This window comes from Octopus bimaculoides, chromosome 4, assembly GCF_046866305.1.
Source record: "Octopus bimaculoides isolate indiv1 chromosome 4, ASM4686630v1, whole genome shotgun sequence".
Taxonomy (NCBI): domain Eukaryota; kingdom Metazoa; phylum Mollusca; class Cephalopoda; order Octopoda; family Octopodidae; genus Octopus; species Octopus bimaculoides.
Window position 1 is genome coordinate 138,770,761 of NC_142931.1, and position 16,499 is coordinate 138,787,259.

The 16,499-nt window shown below is 36.0% G+C and overlaps 2 protein-coding genes across 2 annotated transcripts in view; one reads left to right on the plus strand and one right to left on the minus strand.

Annotated features, from left to right (window-relative positions):
* Positions 1-5,263, minus strand: part of LOC106868227 (polyribonucleotide nucleotidyltransferase 1, mitochondrial) — a 400,992-nt gene extending 395,729 nt beyond the window's left edge. Inside the window, exons 1-2 of the mRNA XM_089351556.1 lie at positions 5,066-5,263; positions 2,962-3,022 (exon numbers count right to left, since the gene is read on the minus strand). Of these exons, the coding sequence (XP_089207682.1) occupies positions 2,962-3,022; positions 5,066-5,253 (249 nt within the window). The 5' untranslated portion in view covers positions 5,254-5,263. The remainder of the gene's footprint in view (positions 1-2,961; positions 3,023-5,065) is intronic.
* LOC106868228 (kinetochore-associated protein 1) overlaps positions 5,236-16,499 on the plus strand; it is a 67,630-nt gene continuing 56,366 nt past the window's right edge. The window contains exons 1-8 of the mRNA XM_089351555.1: positions 5,236-5,368; positions 9,935-10,070; positions 10,568-10,685; positions 11,559-11,674; positions 13,117-13,186; positions 14,157-14,243; positions 15,174-15,286; positions 15,600-15,687. Coding sequence (XP_089207681.1) covers positions 5,367-5,368; positions 9,935-10,070; positions 10,568-10,685; positions 11,559-11,674; positions 13,117-13,186; positions 14,157-14,243; positions 15,174-15,286; positions 15,600-15,687 — 730 coding nt within the window. The 5' untranslated portion in view covers positions 5,236-5,366. The remainder of the gene's footprint in view (positions 5,369-9,934; positions 10,071-10,567; positions 10,686-11,558; positions 11,675-13,116; positions 13,187-14,156; positions 14,244-15,173; positions 15,287-15,599; positions 15,688-16,499) is intronic.

Genomic DNA, 16,499 nt, shown 5'->3' on the forward strand with positions numbered 1-16,499 from the left:
TATAATTCTTAAAACAATATAGCTTATTATATTTAAGATGTGATGCAAGACTATAATAAGCTGCCATTGCTCTACATTACCTGCAGACAGCGAGATTGTGCTAAGGGAAGTAACTCCGGCAAACACTTAGTTGTAACAAGCATGTACAATCCATTTTGTAAATGTTTCTTCTACGGAAAAGAAAAATTAATGGCATGTAGGGACACCGTATTTCGTTAAGCAACCGAAATGGCATGTAGGGACACCGTATTTCGTTAAGCAACCGAAATAAACTACAAAGGGTCTGCAAGAAATGACAGCCAAATCTTATATCCTACTATCGTTTTGGAAACAGAAAGGAAAAATTAATAATGATTTTAGAAGTCAATACTGTGTTCTACTGTGTTAGCAGTGCTACTTAACTGGTAATTTATGTTTATTTGGGTTGTTGTTTTTTTTGCCCGAGAAGTTTGTTAGTGATATACACATCTCGCTGGGATTTGAACTCACAATGTAAAGATTCAGAACAAATAATATTTTTGGGGGTTGAAAACACCGGTTTTCATCCCCCATTTCATACGATTCTTTCATTAAAGCGAAGTTAAATTGATTGACCCAACCTCAATATACTGCTAGTATTTATACATCAAGGAGAAAGCACCCTTTCCGACATAGTTCCTCGGTCTGTAAGAAATGACAGCCAAATCGTATCCTACTATCGTTTTGGAAACGGAAAGGAAAAATTAATGGCATGTAGGGACACCGTATTTCGTTAAGCAACCGAAATAAACTACAAAGGGTCTGCAAGAAATGACAGCCAAATCTTATCCTACTATCGTTTTGGAAACAAAAAGGAAAAATTAATAATGATTTTAGAAGTCAATACTGTGTTCTACTGTGTTAGAAGTGCTACTATATTTGTTGAGGTTATCTCTACAGTTTTTCTTTCGAAATTCAGTGCTGGTTATAATTTTTATTAAAAAAACCTGTAGAGATAACCTAAACAAGGAATGGAAAAAAGTTCGATGTTGTCCTGCATACCATCAAGACAAGATGGCTGTGGTTGATCATAAGGACTAATAGCAACTGATTTTATGCAAGCTAAGAAGAGAGCCAAAGTGGATGGTATTGCCCCTTTGGGGCGATGGAAAGTTCCAAGGAGGCATTGAAGAAAAGTGGGGCGATAATGGGGTAGCGATTCATGTAAAAACAACAAAATAATGGGTCCATTAGATTGTTTTATTAGTGAAATACAGATGTTTTGAATTTGCTTCAGAAAGAGGTCTATGTTTGAGATGGTTAGTTGGGGTAGGGACGCTAGGAATGTGGCCTAGGTGTCAAGGGGGCGACAGCACGAAAATGTTTTGGAACTATTGCTCTACATGGTCACTCGACGTGCTAGAAATAGCAGCCAAATCTTCAACCCACATCTCGCCCTATCTTGTAACAGTTTGCTGTTGCTAATTTTCAGCTGCCTTCTTTTTCTCTTTTTTTACTTTCTTATTCCTTGCAATGATAAGTGAAACACCCTAACCACTAGGTCATTCCATAGTGACCATCAAATGTAATGGTTCTTCTATAGATATCACTGTTTATAGAATTATTTCGAAAGAAAAGATGTTAGGGCAAGCAACCAACATGTACCTGCCAACCTTTCCACAAATGTTCGTACCTTTTGCTCGCTGTACGATACATAAACTGAGCTTGCAAGTAAATGACTCTCACTTGCAACTTCATAATAACTGACTTCTTGCAAATGTTCACATGTTAGCAGCAGCAAAACCTCAAGTAGACCATTCGAATGTTGCTGTATTCATCATCATTTAACGTCCACCTTCCGTGTTGGTGTGAGTTAGACCAGGCCTAGCCAACTCGAATTACATTGTGGGCCACTTTAATGGTGACCGGTCATAAAGTCACAATTTTGGGTAGGAAAAAAAAAGTCACAATTAATTTATTGTGGCTGGTAATAAAATCACAGGAAAAAAAGTCAGACAAAATGACCCCCAGGATAAAACCCCTGTGTCTGTTTTTCCTGTGATTTTATTACCATGACTTTTTTACCTGGATTCCTTTAAACACAAAGTTTTTTGAGGGCTACTTGTATACTGACAGAATTGAAAGCATTTTGCTTTCTCATGCTATTATTACAATAATGAATAAATGCCCATTGATTCAACATGAAATATTATAGTTGCAAAAACAGTAGTAGCTTTCTTTTTTACTTTACATTACAATCTTTAATTTTTGATATTTTAAAAATGTTCGTTTAAATAAACCCATTTCAGGAAAGTATCAAGTGGGTCACAAGATAAAAGTCTGAGGGCTTCCGGTTGGCCAGCTCTGTCTGACAATTTGACAGGAACTGATAAGCCAGGGGATGCAAAATTTAATGCATTATGGGAAAAGAAGGGAACTTACTTAGAAGAATTATTTCAGTCATTTACTAAGAATTTGATCAAAAGTACTTTTTTCACTGCCAGAATTGTTAGCACATCAGATACAAGAGATAAAATGCCCTATAGCATCTCTTCCAGTTTTATGTCCTGTGTTCAAATCCTGCTTAGGTCAACTTTGCCTTTTATCCTTTCAGAGTTGATAAAATACATACCAGTTGGAGTGGTTGGCATTAGAAAAGGCATCCAGCTGTTGAAACTCTGCCAAATCAGATTGGAGCCTGGTGTAGCCACCTGGTTTCACCAGTCCTCAGTCAAATCGTCCAACCCATGCTAGCATGGAAAGCGGACGTTAAATGATGATGATACTTCAACAAGGCAGCTTGTTAGCATGCTGGACAAGATGCTTGGCAGCATTTCATCAGTCTTTACTTTCCAAGTTCAAATTCCACTAACACTGACTTTGCCTTTCATTATTTCGGGATCAATAAAATAAGTACCAGTTGAGTACTGGGGTCAATGTAATTGACTTATCCCCTCCCTTGGAATTGCTGGTCTTGTGCCAAAATTTGAAACCAATACATACCTCAACCATTGCAGCGCCATCTGCAAATCTGGCAAATTTACCCGTAGTTATTTTTAATTTCCTAAAACGAATTAGAAAATAAATCTAAGTAACAAAAAACGATATTCTTTTGCAATTTTATTATTTTCTTCCAATAAATTTCATTTACATATTTACAAAAAATAGATGACAAGAGAAAACTACACACTAGTTTGCAATCAATGAACTGAAATATTTGGGATACTACTTATGAATTTAATTATACTACACAAATAAAATCATTTGAGTAACATGGTATCATAGGCAAGAATATGGGAGGAAGGCAAATTAACAAATTCTCATATCATACAGGTAATTATATACTTATTTAACATACACATGTATATATATCAAGAGTTAGTTGCCCACAAGTCAGGAGGGAAAAAAAGGGGGCACTTTAAAAGAGAAACTGAGAGGTTATACTTTTATATTGCTGAGCAGTACATTACAAGCTATGGCATATAACTGGTTAGAATGTTATCAGCACAAAACTGTTTGTAACATTCTGACCATTTAAATACCATAACCAGAAATATACTGTTCAACTACCTACCTATCTATATATATATATATATATATATATTTTCATTTTTAACAATGATACCTTTTCACTAACCTATCAGGCTGTTCTCCCTCTCACACACAATCAGGATCAGCCTTGGTTGAGCAGGTCTACGTATGATAAAAAGCATTCCATCCAAAACCGTCCAGTCTTTTGCCATTGTAGAGGAAAGCCATAAGCACATTATCCAACATGTGTTTTGAAAACAGTGGGATGTTGTCTGAGGGAGAGTCGATTGTCAATTCTTGCAGGTCGAACAACTATGTAGAGGTTCTCTCATTGTGAAGCACTTCTAATTATATGTCCAATATATGTTAGACTTACAATCTTTGAAATATATTACACACGCAAATATATGAGGTGTGGGGGAGGGTCTATAGCATGTAAAATGTGTACTATAGGCAGTAATAGTCTGAGCTGTCTTTTGAGGTTCTAGTTGCGAAAACTCCAGAGGATCAATGTTGGTGATTTGCATCAAAGAGGACCCATTTGAATGAAGCTCTCTAGAGAAAATAAGTTTACTCTGAGACGAAAATGTGCTGCTCTGGGTAGAGCACGTAAGTCTCTGAACAAAAATATTTAAAAATCTTTTTTTGTCTGCACTACACTGATTGCTATTATATCTAATTAAATGAAGTTCCAAAGGGATGTAATCAAGAAATGGGAAAAGTTTTGATTAAAAATACAATGATGATGTTAAAGAATTCGATTTTAACGGTCGAACTCGAAGTAGATAATGCTATAAATAATAGCGTGTAAATATTGCATTAAAAACCCTTTTTGATAAAAAAAAAAAAAAAGTCGTCAAAGGCTACCAGTCAGATTCGAACCCTGAAAACATGACAGATGATCGTAAAGTACAACAATGTTACTTTAAATGCAAGTAATCGTTTTTCGTTTAAAGGTACTATGACAACTACCTGTCACAATGTCACACAAGGTAACATCGTAACAGGTTCAATCTGTGCAACAATATTTTTAGGTTTATATTAACCATTTCCACACACACACACATTTTTGTACCCTACTTTCATTCCGTAAAATTATCCTTTCCCAAGAGGTATGAGGCACTAATCTGTAATTCCGCCAACGAATCTTTTAAAAGTTCTAAAACATAAAGAACTATTCCAATTTAAAGAATAAAAACTTAACTAAAAGCCAAGTTTGAAAAAAAAAAAAAGCCCCTTTAAATGATATTCAATTAACATATTTCTCAGCACAACATTTAATCGAAAAATTTAAAACAATATATTTTATTTTCGTAAAGGAAAAAAAAAAAGCCGGTAGCAATGTCATTGAACATAGCAATGACAACACGATTCTCTTTCTATGAGGTACGGACTGATGTTGTGACACGCATGCCGCTCCAAGAAATAAATATAAACAGGCAATCGAAATGGTATCGAAGATTCATTTGGTTAAGGGTTTGATGCAACCAGAGAGAAATTATTATCATTATTATTATTATAGACATAAATTGTGGAGAAAGAGAAAAGGAAGGAAGGACAGACAATATAAACACACCTCATCCCGATGTCCACATCTATTTCTCCATGTTTACTACGTTTTTGCCAAGCAGTCGTCGAACTATTCGAAGACCATCGACACTGGTTTGTAAATGATTTGATTAAGAAGCCACCGCTGACCACGTAATGTGTGTGTTTATAGAAACGAATGAAGGCAACACGTGCTTGCCCCGCGGAGACGGCCATCGCGCTCTGAAAACTAGTCTGCAAAGTCTCGTTGGAGTCTCATTACACTGACGAGACTTCAACGTGACTTGAATGTGGCGGGATTCTTGAAGATCAATATTTAATGTCAGTCGATGTGAGTTCAATGTTTTTTCATGTTTTATATTGTTTTATTAAAGCTTATTACAAAGTTATGTACTATATTAATGTTTATAGCAAATATTTATTTAATTTTTCACACTTTTGGCTTCAAAACGAATGACTATTCATTCATGTTTTCACTATGTACAACCGTATATTTTCACTCACAACAAGTTGGCAAAAGGACCTACAAGATAATTCGTGATTAATTCTAAACAATGGGAATAAATAAATAATCACTATATTTACAATGGTATTTTCTTTAAACAATCAGTTTCTGGTATTTTCTTCCTTCAAAAATGGATTTTTTTCATTGTAATAGTGCATATAGGATTCTGTAAGACTAATCAATTGTATATACAGGGTGTCCACAAAGTCTGGGTACATGGGGATTAACACATACTTTAAGAAATTATTATTTCTTATATTTAATTGTTTATGTTATGATTTTATTTACTCCATGTACCCACATGGGGATTAACACATACTTTAAGAAATTATTATTTCTTATATATGTTGTTTATGTTATGAGTTTATTTACCCCATGTATCCAGACTTTGTGGGAACCCTGTATATTTTTTTTAATCAATAAATCATTGAGTATACAGGGTGGCCGAAAAGTAGGTTTACAGTTATTCAACTATCTCTCGTATTCATATATTAACAGTTTAGATCTTAATTATAAAAAAAATATGGAACCATTTGACAGTAAGAGACTAGCTTAACCAGTCCTTTCCACAGCGTTGGTTTGGAAGACTGGACAGCATGGAATGGCCACCAGGTTCACCTGACCTGACACCAAAGATTTTTTTTTTATAATCGACTTCACTCCATTGTTTTGAAGTGTGTGGTGCAAAAATTTGAAAAATCCCAGCCAAAAAGGAAATAATCCCAAATTAAGTGAGACAGCTATTCCCTATGAATTTCTCCCTTTAATTTTATTATAACTATATATAGGATTATAATTATTATTGCTATTCTAAATGTTCGGTTTTGGACAATAGGTCATCTCCGTTGGGTAACAAACCTTGGGTAAGTGTCTTCTACTATAGCCTCGAGCCGACCAAAGCCTTGTGAGTGGATTTGGTAGACGAAAACTGAAAGAAGACCGTCGTATATATGTATATATATATGTGTGTCTGTGTTTGTCCCCCAACATCGCTTGACAACCGATGGTGGTGTGTTTACGTCCCCGTAACCTAGCGGTTCGGCAGAAGAGACCGCTAGAATAAGTACTAGGCATCCAAAGAATAAGTCCTGGGGTCGATTTTCTCGACTAAAGGCGTTGCTCCAGCATGGCCGCAGTCAAATGACTGAAACAAGTAAAAGAGTAATGCAGACACAAAAATAGGTTAAATGAAAATAAGCGCTTGTGCAATTATTGTTTCATTTACACATAACAAAAATGGTTGCTTGATTGAGTAACTATTAAGTGTGGCTATCGAATAAAGATGACACTTTCAAATAAAACCTGGTTATTAAATATCAGATTCATTCACTGTCGTCCACATTAGAAACGTTTAATTTGTAATGGTGAGCGCCAAATTTTGAACTGTCAAATCTAAATAAAACATTGTGATTAAATCCCAATCGAGTTTTCATTTTTAAATGGTTTGTTTCTTTTTTTCCGATCGACAACTGTTATAAGAAATGTTTTAATCAGTTCAAATATATATTTTTTTCTCTTATATTTTTAAACCACTTCCATCACGTTTTGTTGTTTTTTTCCACCCGCCCACCTCATCGCAGTGGGGTATCTCAAAGAAAGTGCCTACAAGTAGCACACATAATTTTTCTTGACTACAGGAAGCGTTTAATGCCCCATAATCAACTATAAACGTTTATATATATATATATATATATATATAAAACAAATAATAAATGTGTATATGCATATATACGTACAAGTATGTGCATACCTGTATATATAGGTGCATATCTGGGTACAGGACATTGCAAACAAAACGTAGACAAAAAAAATAATAATAACCAGAGTACAGAAAACACACAGGCCACATAAAGAACATTTTCCTTCATTAGCTGCCACCATTCTAACACAGGCACACACATATTTTTTTAACTATTATGAAAAGTAAGGAGAAAGCAACAGTTGTCATCTCGTGTAAATATCGCTTTTCGGCATCTTCTCAGAATTCGAAGAGACGGGTCATTATGATTAAAAATAAAATGAGTAAAGGGAAACAACTAAAGTGGACCATTGGCATGAACTTGGATAAATAATTTAAAGCTTGAGAAAACAAAAGGCTAACAAGTCAGCTGTGAATCTGCTTCGATCGAGTTTTTGGCATAACTACAGCTAGGTACCCCACTCGGACTTTGTTTTGTCATGGCTTTCCCAAAAATGCATATTTTTTAATGAAATTTTCCAGAGATGTATTATAGATGGTGTAGATTAGGGTTATGACGAAATTTGTTTTGGAAAATGTGCTTTTATGCACTCGTTTATTAAATTTTTGGTGCGTTACTTAAGGCTTATTTAGCTGTTATTTTTAGCACATTTCACGACCACCTCACACCCTCCTCGTTTGTTTGTTGGTCTGACGTATAGATGTTTTGTTATAGCTGGGATTTAAGCCAAAAAAAAAAACCAACTCTCCGTATTTTAAACAGATTTTTTCAAAATGTGAAAAATTAAAAACATTTTTTTTTTTAATTCGAAAAGTCAATTTTTTTTATAATTTAGAATTCCCGTGTGTAGAAGAATACAAATTTGCAAAAACTTTCTAAATATTCGAAAAAATAAAGAAGTAATGAGAGGTTATATGGCATGCTCAAAGCAGAATTCCGTTTTGTATACTGTGAGACTAAGGGAAACCTTTATGTGGTTACTTGGCTTACTAGAAATAGCAGCCAAATTTCCAAACCTCTTCTGATTGTTTTTAAAAAAAAGAGCATAGCTAAAGATATGTGCCCCGCCACTGACTTTATTTCCTCATAGCTTTCTGAAAACTAGATAATTTTTAATGATTTTTTTTTTTTTTTTTTAAATACGTGTCGAAATTTCATGTTAGAAAAAAAAAGCAATTCGGGATGGTGTTGGATAATTTCTACATCTCGGCTTTGTTTCCTCATACGTTTTGATGAGGTGTGTGAATTCTCCGATCCTACCCCCTACTATTTTTTTTTTCCTCACATCAAATTCCAATATAACTGTAATCTTTACCACCTGAAACGTGTTTCAGACATTAGACTGCAGACATGCTGAAGCACCACCTAGAGAAATTTGAACCAAACGAATCTGTTTGGTACTTATTCTATCAGTCTCTTTTGCCCAACCACTAATTTACTGTGACACATCACCAGTTGTCAAGTAGTGATGGGAGTCAGAGGGACACACGTGCGACAGTCATCTTTCAGTTTCTTATTTCTTTACTGCCCACAAGGGACTAAACATAGAGGAAACAAAAAAAGGGGTTGAGTCGATTACATCTACCCCAGTGCATAACTGGTACTTAATTTATCAACCCCGAAAGGATGAAAGTCGGAATTTGAACTCAGAACGTCAAGACGGACGAAATAGCGCTAAGCATTCCGCCCGGCGTGCTAACGTTTCTGCCAGCTCGCCACCTTTCAGTTTCTGCCTGCCAAATCCATTCACAAGGTTTTGGTCAGGCTGAGGCCATAGTAGAAGACACTTGTCCAAGGTGCCACACAGCTAGAGTTGGAAATTTCATTAAAGAAATATCCATTTTTCTGAAAGCTGTGACGAAACAATGTCCAGGAATGGAGTTCACACGTATAGTCATTTTGAGATTTTACATGTATGATCTGAGAATCTTCAATTCATTGCACTGCCTTGCTCATCAGAGAAAAGCTATGACCCAAACCCAATATGTGTGTGTTAAATATAATAGAAAATATTGATTTGAAGGTTCAAACAAACTCGCATGGAGCAATCTAGCTGGATTATCTTGCAGTCAGGACACATTAATTAAATTTAGGATGTAATTTAACATGACTACAGACCTGAAAATCCAAGAAACACTTCCTTATTTGGAAGAGAAGGGGGGGGGGTGAAGATGTGCCAGGGCATACCCTGTAATTAAAATTCAGGAGAAGTGAGAAGCAAATAAGATATAACTGTGGTTACAGCTGTTTCATAATTCACTTTCAGTTACATCATTAACTCTTGATTTGAAGGTGCATACACATTATATACATATATAACAGTCGTATAGTTACATAATGATCCACCAAAGAGAAGTATTCTTCTGACCAGTTTCTGGACATCTCCAGTTTGTTTCTAATGTGCCAGATAAAATCAGCTCATTTTATATTTGCTTGGCAAACTGGGGGTAAAAATATAAAAAGGAAACCATCTTTGCATGTTTATTTATTGTTTGGGTTTGCAAACAAGACAAGTTCTTAAGTTGGTTTATTTACTCCATCAAAAACTGATGATTTATTGAATGCATTCTTACAGTAAAGTTGGAATTATTATGGATTTACTGCAGATACACATTCCTTCAGACACCTGAAAGAATGCGTAGAGGCAGGAATATCAGAAAAGTGACTCACTGATTTTTATCTGCTTTCCCAGGAAAATGTCGTGTTGGGATGAGTTACACTCTGCATTTGGTGCAGATGAAACTATAAACTTTGGACCCCGTTATGAAACTGGTACTGCTCTCTACCAAGTTAATACATTTGCTACACTATCATCCAGCAGTAATGAGGTAAGATTTTTATTTTTTATTTTTTCTCTTTATTAGTTTCCTGCCCTTTTATGTATAATGTATTTAGTTTTTCTGCTGAGGTTGACTTTGCCTTGCATCGGGCATGTTCTGTGTTTCTTTCAATTACTTTAAATATAACAAAGAATTTAGTAAAATAACTTAGTTATCATTCAGCTAGTGTTAAGAACATAAATTGTGACTAAGGTTTGGTGGAAGATATTAATTCAAAACTTATGACAACAAGACATTTGTACTCAGAACCAGAGCCGGTTTCAGCCAGATTGGTAACGAAAGGGTTAAATAAATAATTGAAATTTTCCCTCTGTTTTTTCCCCAATCCTAAAATAACCTTTACCTAAGTTCAATAAGATGTACTGTGCTGAATTGTTGCGTCACGGGTCTGCCCAACGCTATAGTAATAGACACTTGCCCAGACTTCTTTCCACACAGCCACATCTGAGCCTATAAGCGTTTTCTAATTTCTTTTCCTTCTTCAGGATAATGAATCATATCCTAACGTGGTGTCTGAAGAGTTGGGTGACTTATTTTGTGTTGCTGTCGACAACAATTTGTCTCTCTTTGTGGACTGCCAGTTTATGATGTCTCTAAAGTTTGGTAAGTTTCTTTGAGCTTTTTATTACTGTCTGTCTGTATCTGTGAAAATGGTGTTATTATTATAAAACCATGAAGGCACATGGCTTAGTTGTTAGAGGTGTTGTCCCCTACCTCAAAATATCAGTCCTTTTGCCTATAATAGAAAGGATGGTTATTATTATTATTAAGGTGGCAAGCACACTGGACGAAACGCCTAGTGGTATTTCACCTGTTTCTACATTCAGAGTTCAAATTCCCACCAAGGTCAACTTCGTCTTTCATCCTTTCTGGGTTGATATGATTGACTAGTCCCCACCCTACCCAAATTTCAGGCCTTGTGCCTTCAGTAGAAAGGATTTTTCTTCTTTTTCTTCTTATTATTAAGGTAGTGAGCTGGCAGAATCATTAGCAATCGTCCGCTTTCCATGCTGGCATGGAAAGGACGGTTTGACTGAGGGCTGGCAAGCCAGAAGGTTGCACCAGGCTCCAATCTGATCTGGCAATGTTTCTACAGCTGGATGCCCTTCCTAATTCCAACCACTCCTAGAGTGTAGTGGGTGCTTTTTACGTGCCACTGGCACAAGAGCCAGTCAAGCGGTACTGGCATCAACCACACTTGAATGGTGCTTTTTACGTACCAGCAGCACAAGACCAGTCAGCCGGCACTGGCATCAATCACACTCAAATGGTGTTTTTTACATGCCACCAGCACTGGCAATGCTAAAATTTGAAACCAATGTTCTGTTATTGATTCCTGATAAACAAGATATCTATTGATAGTCTATTAAATAACCTTAAGAAGTATCACACAGTTATGAAGCAAACTTCTTAATCATACAAACATACTGATTATATATTTTAAACTATTTTATTTATTTATTTTTCTCTTTCCAGACTTCTTCGTTGATGCTTTGAGATATTGTCCAGATGGTTCTTTTCTCATTGTTGGTGACAAAAAAGGTATTATCTACATTGTCGACACAGACACCTCAGAGATCATCTTTACATTCGTAAGCATTCAGTTTCCAGTTGTATCTATAATTTTAAATGGCCATACCTCAAATTGACCCTAATGCAGAGAAAAAATTCTTGCACAGTATTACAGAAGTTAGCTGTTGTTTTCTTCTTCTTCTCCTCATTAGAAGGAAAGGACAGGCTCTCCCAGACTGGTAGGAAAGAACAAACTTTTCCACAGACCAGGGGAAACTAGAAATCAAACAGTTGCTAAAAGTACACATGGCTCAAGTAGTGGGGCTGAAGGAGGTGACAGATAAAGTCTACCATCCCAGAACAGAAACAACCCAAATACCAGGCTTCCACACGGTTTCCCATTACCTAAATTCCATTCAGAAAACTTTAGCTGACTCAAAGCTATAGTAGCTCTAAGTCCCATGCAGTAAACCAGAAACATGCCATTACTAAATAAACTTTTTATCTCTGCTGCTGCCCTGGGCAGACCTAGTCAAACTGATCTAAGATCAAAAGCAGTCCAACCATGACTGTCTCATCTATTTTTAGGTGTCTAGGATGATATTATTCAATGCATTTCTGTCTTTTTAAGTTGTTGGCTATAATTTGAGGCGAGGTCTTGTCGTTATTTCTACCTGGTTGAAAGGTTGGTGGACACCATCATAAGATCCTTCATATTCTTAACCAACCATCTTATGGTAGACGTTCATGCCTACCACTCAAGAAATACCAGTACAGAGTTCCAGACAAGAAATGGAGTTGATTTAATCTACTATCTCCTACCACCAAAATTTCAGGCCTTATATCTATATTGGAAACAATAATTTTGTCAGTGAACAGGTCGCGGTCTCAAAAGCGACGAAAATATTTTGACAAATTAAATTTAAATGTTGAAGTGAATCTAATGGATTTTGTGTGTTATTTTAAATGGCTTATAAACACCTTCCACGCTGCAATTGTTTTCGTTCCAGCACACGATCTCAGATCAGGTCACTTGCTATGCAAGTGCATCTCCGTAATTATTATTATTATTATTATTATTATTATTATTAAATCAGCACACTGGGCGAAATGCTTAGCAGTATTTCACCTGTCGCAATGCTCTGAGTTCAAATTCCGCCGAGGTTGACTTTGCCTTTCATCCTTTCAGGGTCGATAAATTAAGTACCAGTGAAATTCTGGGGTCAATATAATCGACTAGTCCCCTCCCCCAAAACTTCAGGCCTTGTGCCTATAGTAGAAAGGATTATTATTATTATTATTATTATTAAGGCAATAAGTTGGCAGAATTGTCGATGACATTTACTCTCTCTACATTCCAAGTTCAAATTCCACCGAGGCCGACTTAGCCTTTCGTCCTTTTGGGGTCGATTACATTGACTATTCTCCTCCCCCCCCCAAATTTCATGCCTTGTGCCTATAGCAGAAATTTTTGCTGTTGTGACTATGTCTGAAACAATTTCTATTGCTATTTTTCTTCCAGAACCTTCTAGCTGGGAAGAAGGTATCTGAAGAACATGCTTTCAGGAAAATAATAGTAAAGGAAAATACAGGTGAGTTAAAATGTTCGGTGGAGAATGCTTCAATGGGTACCTTTATTATGCATGCACCTGTAATATTGCCATTGACCCCTGTAGCAGGGCAGTTGAATTATTTTGCCCCTGCGTAACAACACGCTGGTACTGCGTTCCTCTGCCTTTTAAAAGCTAAAATCATAATTGAACCATATTCGTTGACTGGCACCTGTGCCAGTGGAGCACTAACAGCACCGTCCGAGCGTGGTCATTGCCAGAGCAGCTGTCTGGCTACCATACAAGTGGCACGTAAATAGCACCATTTGAGCATGATCATTACCAGCGTCGCATTACTGGCACTTGTGCCAGTGACGCGTTAGAAAACATTCGAGCAAAGTCGTTGCCAGTGCCGCTAGACTGGCTCCTGTGCAGGTGGCATGTAAAAACACCATTTTGAGCGTGGCCGTTGCCAGTACCGCCTGACTAGCCTTCGTGCCGGTGGCATGTAAAAGCCCCCACTCTCAGAGTGGTTAGCGTTAGGAAGGTCATCCAGCTGTAGAAACTCTGCCAAATCAGATTGGAGCCTGGTGTAGCCATCTGGTTCCCCAGTCCTGAGTCACATCATCCAACACATGCTAGCATGGAAAGCGGACGATAAATGATGATGAGGTGGAAGATAGCATGGATATTGTTGTTGTTTATTTTCAGGTCAGCACTGATCAAACTGATCTGTAATTAGACATTCCATCCATGACAAACCATCTTTATAAGAGAGTACATTATCTTATCTATTGTGTCCTTCCATTTTGAAGACAGTAGAGTATCATTTGAAGCAGAATTGATTGCTATTTCTGGCAAGTCAGTCACCCATGTAGAGGATCCATTCCTTAGCACCTGGACAATGAGCTGATGGTTGTTTGTTTTCACTGCATGTATGACTATAGCAATTATTCTCTTCATAGTCAATCTTGTTTAATTATAGTGTTTTGTTTCATTTCCTCTGTTCCAGACAGTCAATGGAACCTTCTTATTTTATTATCTACTGGTGAACTGTTGGTCTTTAAAGACCTCAACAAAGATTTTTTTGCTTCTGGAGGTAATTGTTTTGTTTTCTATTTTTTCTTTTGATTTATTCATTGTTTTAACAGCAAATTTTTAAAAATCTGAATTTGTGTTTAAATTGAATTTCTTAATTTACAAACTGTTTTTAATATTTTTGATATGACCCACCTGAGACCACCCAAAAGTTCATAAAAATAAGTCTTGTTTTTACATAATTACATCTAAATTAAAACCTTTTATTATAATATGAAGAAACAGTTATTGCTTCAAACACCATTTTCAAAATTAACTGAGACTCAGATACTTGTATAGAGTAAAATAATAAAGGAAGACCTATTCTAGATTTCACAAAACTGATTTTATTAAGCAAAGAAAAACAATTTTTTTATAAATAAATTTCATATGAAATAAAAAATATATAAATATCAATAAAAAAATATCTAAATACAAGTTTATATTTGGTACAGTTGATGTAGGAAAATTAAAACCACTTTCTTAAGTTTACTATTTCTTCAAAAACACCCAACAAATATGAAAGGATGCTGGATTCAACATAATTTGGCTGACACTGGATTAAATTTATAATTTGGAGAAATGTTTTTATCAATATGTCTATACAAATTAGTGTTGGAAATATTCGGGGAGCATTTATAATTTTAGAAGAAATATATACAGAGATGTTAAATACTCTCACTCGCAGTGCAAGATGACTATCTCGTTGAACTAAAATTAGTTTTTCTGATTGAACCATGTGCTTGAAATCTTCAATGATAAAATAATTTAAAAACCTCATTTTGAATAAAAATATATTAAACTGGAATTTTAAAGAATTTTCTAGACAATATAGACTTTAATTGCTTTTCATGTCGTTCCTCAAACTTTGTTCTAGTATAGATGATGACAAAACAGGTTAAACTTATTCAATTTTACATTGATCTAATTTTATATTCTTTTCAAATTTCAGAAGACCTTGCAAGCAAACTTTACAAGAGATTGGCCTTCCGTTCCGAAACCTCTAAAATACATCGTAATGGTGCCACAGATGTAATTGTAGCAGATAAGAATATTATTACAGCAGTATGCTATCTCCTTAAATAATTTTTCTTAGAAATAATACATTTCTAAATCTCTCAGAGAGATTTATGCAGTAGTAATACAATGAAGTACTTGTATGCTGTCAACTTAATAATTTTTCTTGTTTCAAATTAAATGACTGATTGTTATTTCTTTTAGATCCATTTTAAGGAGGTGGTACGATAGGGTCAGTAGAGCATTAGACAAAATATACTGTATTCAACTACTGCACTTTACATTCTGGGTTGAAATTCCACCAATATTGGACTTACCCTTTTGTTCTTTGTTGAAGTGTTTCACTTTCTCTTTCCTTTAGGGCAATGGTCCAGCTGTCTTAGCCAGGTGGATTTGGACAGACGGCAAATTGAAAATAACTGACGAAGTGGAAAACGCGCAACTAAACAGTTAGTTACTTTTTTTGTTTTCTTGTTCCAATTAGATAACACATCGTCATCAACATTTTACTACATGTGGGTGTTTACCCCTGTTTCTAGGAGTTTCATGGATCACACGGCATTTTGCCTCCTTTCACCTTCTTTCATGATCGGACACGAGCAACGGGACAGAAAATTCACTCATCTTTGTTGTTATGCATGTCACGGTTTTATAACTTGATGATCATCTGCCTAATTGTGACTGAAAGGGTTTGCAAATGATGTCTTCCTCATTTAACATCCGCTTTTTAATGCTTGCATGGATCAGCCAGAATTTGTGGAGATAGACATTCTACAGTCAGTTGCCCTTTTTGGTCGCCAACCCTACCCAGCTTCCAAGCTAGATATTGTTTTCCCATAGCAAGGCACATTTTTCACAGAAGACTGGAAACAACAGCCTTGCTTGGTGCTCATTTTCCATCAATCATGTGACATCTAGACCAGGGTACTCTCACACACACACACACACACACACACTCATGCCTACATGCACTCATACACACACACACACAATCATGCCTACATACACACGGTGCAACAAGCTTCTTTCAGTTTCCATCTCCCAAATCCAGTCTCAAGACTACAGTAGAAAAACACTTCCCCAAGGTGCTGTGCAATGGGACTGAACCCAAGACCACATGGTTAGGAAGCAAGCTTCTCAATTACAACTGAATAAGCTCTATTTCAGACACCTACAGCATTTCTTAATGATTCCATATATAACAGAACAATTATTCTCTTTTGTTGAAACCCAAAAGGGTTGGGTTTTGTGTGTGTATGTT